The sequence below is a fragment of the Tachypleus tridentatus genome, chromosome 12, assembly GCF_004210375.1.
Source record: "Tachypleus tridentatus isolate NWPU-2018 chromosome 12, ASM421037v1, whole genome shotgun sequence".
Taxonomy (NCBI): Eukaryota; Metazoa; Arthropoda; class Merostomata; order Xiphosura; family Limulidae; genus Tachypleus; species Tachypleus tridentatus.
In genome coordinates, this window is record NC_134836.1 from 75,390,846 (window position 1) to 75,396,065 (window position 5,220).

The 5,220-nt window shown below is 33.7% G+C and overlaps 1 protein-coding gene across 1 annotated transcript; it reads right to left on the bottom strand.

Moving 5' to 3' along the window:
- Positions 1-2,416, bottom strand: LOC143235666 (zinc finger CCCH domain-containing protein 10-like). Its single transcript, XM_076473889.1, has 3 exons — positions 2,293-2,416; positions 610-1,090; positions 1-575 (listed from the first exon to the last, which is right to left on the bottom strand). Exons 2-3 carry the CDS (start codon positions 929-931, stop codon positions 139-141), a joined length of 759 nt encoding a protein of 252 aa, XP_076330004.1. The 5' UTR covers positions 932-1,090; positions 2,293-2,416; the 3' UTR covers positions 1-138.
- Positions 2,417-5,220: the final 2,804 nt, after the last annotated feature.

The window sequence follows — 5,220 nt, forward strand, 5'->3', positions numbered from 1 at the left end:
AAAGAAAAAAAAAAGTTTGAGTTTATCAGATGAAGAATGACTGGATATTTTTAAAACAATTACTACTAACTTCAGCACTTTAAACTCATCAACTTGGCTTTAAAACCTCCATGAAAGTGAAACATTTAACCTGCCAAGTTACCAAGGTCGGGTGGTGTTTGGTCCACTGCTTTGGAATGAATATGATTTAGGAGATGGATTAATAGGGGGCATACTCGACTGTTTAGATGCACGCAGCTGTGCATTCTGTTCCAACAGGTACTCGACAGTTGAAGTTAATTCTGTAACTTGTTTTTTCAGTTCCTCTACTTTCCGTCGTAGAATTGAGTTTTCCCCTTCCAACATTTGAACATCGGGCATGGAAGTGTTTGCCATTGGGTCAGAACCAGGAGTGGGCAGCAACACCCCAGGACCATCTTGCCCATCACCAGTGGCAAAACTACTATCAAAAGCTGGCCGTTTACGCTGTGGCTGAAACTCATATCCAAAATCATCAAACTCTGAGTCACCCATAACAGGTATTCCTCTTCCCCCACCCATTTCCATTTCATATTCATGTGTCGTTAATGTCGGAACTTACAATAAATTCCAAACACAAAACCCCTCAAAAGTCTTTGCAAACTGGAACCTTCTCTCCTAAAGTTTCCTGCACATGTCTCGGTAACTTTCCCGTACTTATATAATATTCTTCTTCCCGCTTAGTGCAGTGTACAAACTTGCAGTTAGCTCGACGACAACCTCTATTTTGGAAATCACGGCAGAACTTAATATCCCTGTTTCCACCTTCTTGATTTTCTTTTTCAGGTTCTGGGTGTTTGTATTTGCAGTTTGACCCCCGCCTGCACACATTACGCAGAAAGTCACGGCATATATCATCATCAATTCTAGCAGTTACATTACCTCTTTCATTCCCATTGTCACTTTCAGCCATTCTGTACTAGTTTTAAATAAACAAACAGAGAAAATAAAGCAAGTTAAAAATGATGTTGTCAACAGTTTCTTTTGAGAGCTTAGCTCTATGTGTGGATAAATACAGGATAGCTACTGTTATACTTCAGCTGTGTCCTGCAACATTTGTGGCTCAGTAGTACTGTAAAAAGACAGCAAATAATTAAATATTTAACAAATAAATATACAACTAGTTCATATGTACTTAAAACAGTAACTGCACTATATGACCAGCTATATGACTAAACATAAATTAAGCATTTGTACAACACTAAGTTTTATGCAACCCCAAAATATGGGTGAAGAGATTGAAATTTTCTTGGCGAATACCAATATTCCATACAAGAGTAGGTAGTGTACTTTAAAACTACTGAAATAAATTAAAATTTAACAGAAAGATATATTTCTTTTTGTTTGCATTTATTACAAACAAACAGTACTTACTAGAATCACTAAGTTCAGAAAAAGAATAAACTGCACAAAAATACTTGGCATTAGTGTTTCTACAAACAAAAATAAACACATACACACATGTAATGTCAACTTCTAGAAAAGGGATATTCATTTAACATTCTAGCTTCTGCACTTCCATCTTAAGGTATATGGTAGTGGTAATCTTGCATACATAGCAGTATCATAAACATATATTGTTTAGAACCTGAGTTACGATTGAAATAAACACTAGATATGTTAGAACTTAGATTAGACTTTAATTTCTTAGTCTACCAAGTGAATAAACAAGATCTAAAGAAAGGAGCATTCTTAACCATAGCCAGTCTTACATTACGAGTTCATGAAGATTAATTAAATGTTCTATAAATTAGAACAGTATCAGGCTTTATCTCAATCTTTTAAATGCATTGTTATGAATTGCAAAACAAAACTAAAGCAATAGATCCTAGTATTAGTAACAATTACGTTTAATTGTTAAAAATTACTAAAATTTACGTTTTAGTTTTACACTGATTGTAATCCTTGATGACCTTGGTTTTCGTTGATCCGTAATTTTATTAAGATAGAAACGATTTCTTACACTTTACACGCATTTAGAATTTTTAAAAAATGTCGTTTGAATAACAAATTAATTTATTTCTTAGATAATTCTCAAAGAAACGCTTCTTGAAACTGTTTCAAAATAAAAAAGAAGTATAAAACAACTACACAGGATATAAATACACAAAAGAAAACGTCAACCCTAACGTTAGGCCTAAGTTCTTTTTTGAGTGTTGCTTAATATTCGAGGTATTCCTGAAAAACGAAAGTTGGTCTAGAATGTTATTAAAATTTGACAAATTAATTCCAATGAACCGAGTTTAATACACAATAGGCAATATTCCTACTCACCTGTAATGCTAACAATTATTAATTATTATAGTAATAGAACTAGCGATACCAAATATACTACAATAATGTCGCTAGCACGAACAAAACAGAAAATCAAGAATATACGAATGATAAAATAGAATTTTTGAGGGAAATGATTGTTAGAAAATTTCGAAAAATATAAACTGTTAATACCGTTAAGAAAAAAATATTGGCTATATGCATATTTAACTTTGTCTGAAAAAAATAATGAAAAATAAACTTTCAAAATTAATAACATTCTATAGTTAAATATAATTTTAGCAAATATAGTTTAGAAATGACAGAAATAGAGTGTTATATGTATCATATCACTCATTATTTAAAAAGTCATATTAAGAAGAAACGTGAGTTTCCTACAGAATATAATAAGCTTATTCACAGGTGTTCACAATAAAATTTATACTCTGCGTTTTGTAATTTGCATTGTATTTATACTCTACTTTGGTATTGAGTACAAAGATACCTGTGGTTTCCAGCTTATGCTTTGAAACTTAAATTTTCGCATTGTAAGCTGTGAAACTGAGTTGCCACTTAGGTAGATTTTTATTTTTGAAGATTCTGTTTTTCATGTGATTTTAAAGTTGTAATTTATTAATTAATAACGTCTTTCTAGTTTCTCCTGCACTCTGATGGGACAGCGGTAAGCTCAATATCCTACAACGCTAAAATTTGAAGTTCAGTTTTCTCGTAGTGGACATAACAGATAGCCAAATGTGACTTTGCACTAAAAGAAACAAACAAACTTACTTTGTAGATTTGCCAGAAAGAACGCAATATTTTCTTGGGAAAATTGCCTCAATAGCTAGATACATTTTATTTACATATCTCAAGGTAATTATAAAGCTTAGGTATGTGCCACTTTATACGTATTTGTGCTTTTACTTTAGAATTACTAGTCTTAACACCGGTGAAAGTACCACTTGATTTACATGAAACACACAAAGAATATTAGTTTTGATGCGTTTCGGAAATTTACGCATCACTATACAAAGAGCTATCTGCGTATAGTTGTTACGAATTCTGAAGTGAAAGTCTACAGAAGATTCTATTAGTTAACAGTACTCAATGCCATTTCATATCTTGGTCGAATAGTTGGATTTGACAATCACTCTTATAGAACATCCATGGCTCAAAACGGTGGGGTGCATTTTCGCGTCAGCGGGTCGTGAAATATTAATGCTCGTATTCACGGTCAAGGCACACTAAATAGCAAGCTACAACCGGATAATTTTGTATTTAAACGTAGTGTTTAGGTAATGTTACTTCAAAGCACTAGCTTGGCAGGAGGAGGGCAATTTGATTTACATGTCCAAGTTTTTCATCTCTTGAACGATTTGACATCTAATTACAGTTTTAACTCTTTCGACTGGTGTATTTGACCACATCCAAGGTCTCATAGGTGAATTTACTTTAATCTCGCCTAAACAAATTTCAAGTTGAGGGTTCGTTGTTGAGATCGTGATGAGTAATAAATTCGAATTTGGTGTAAGAGCACTCCACGCTCGATACTGCTGCGCACAGATATATGGATAATAAAAAAGAAAAATGTCTTATATTAATTTACATTGATTCCATCTAAGAGAATTTCAAGGGCCGCGGCTATTGATAATTCCCTCTTATTTGTTTATACCATCAATACAAAATTTAGAGATAGGCGACATAGTTTGAATGTCATTGGACTGCTTATAGAAAGCTTGTTGCTACTGGACACATTCAGTATTTTCAGCTTTGAATGTGTTATAACATTGACAGTCAATATCATTACATGCTCAAAAAGACGGACAAACTCTCGTGGCGAGCTAAATATGATGAACCGCTCAAAGTTAGGGATGGCTATACCTGAACCATCAGAACATTCGACATGGCCGACTGGCCGTACAGTCCACGACTCCACCTCCGCTGAATGTACTCTTTATATTAAAATTTTTAATTCGCATTCACTAGTCCTGGAATGTAATTTATCCTATGGTGTCTGAAGTGTCATAAGTTATAAACATTTTCGGAACAAGTAATAAATTAAATGTAGCACACCGTTTTGGTTTGTAATACAACTTACCTCTGATACTCATTAATTAGAAACACGGGAAAACAATTGTGCAATGGAGTGTCATTTAAAATTTATGAGTTTCTCTTTATTTCTTAACTTAAAACTTCTTATCACTGTTAATAAGGCTACTTCATCAAACAACCATTAGGTTCCTGGATGATAATTTCTTCGCTTCTCTCTCTTTTTTTTTTTTATCCTCTCAGAGCATTTAGAACGGTTCTGATGTTTTAAAGGTGGACTTAAAACGTTTATTCCACACTTACTTAAAAATCAACCTGCTAATTAGTATAGATAATTACATAACTATCGTAACAACACTCAGTTTTTGACTATCCTGAAGGCCCACCATGGCCAGGTGAATAAGGCACTCGACTCATACTCTGAGGGTCGTGGGTTCGAATCCCTGTCACACCAAACATGCTCGCCCTTTCAGCCGTGGGGGTGTTATAAAGTGACGGTCAATCCCATTATTCGTTAGTAAAAGAGTAACCCAAGAGTTGGAGATAGGTGGTGATGAGTAGCTCTTTTCTTTCTAGTCTTACACTGCTAAATTAGGGACGGCTAGCACAGATAGTCATCGTGAAGCTTTGTGTGAAATTTAAAACAAACCAAATTATCCTGAAAATGCAAGCTTGTCTTACTACTTAAATACGCACGTGCGAGCATTTTATTTCAAAAGATGTAAATAAATGACGGACGTAAATATACTTTAGTAGATGTTTTGTGCAACAATGTATTAAAAGCTTATTAAAAAAATCTCCAAAAAGGTTTAGCGTTACGTTGTATAAATATACTATAAGTCTTTTTTACCGATAGTATTAAGTCGGGTAAAGTTCAATCCTAAATAAACTACAGCAAAA

What these genes read in the sequence shown, in the direction of transcription:
- LOC143235666 (XM_076473889.1), bottom strand. Translation starts at nt 931, where the DNA reads ATGGCTGAAAGTGACAATGGGAATGAAAGAGGTAATGTAACTGCTAGA. An exon ending in GGTTCCAGTTTGCAAAGACT is followed by an intron (nt 576 to 609) that starts TTTGAGGGGTTT and finishes ATTTATTGTAAG; the next exon opens with TTCCGACATTAACGACACAT.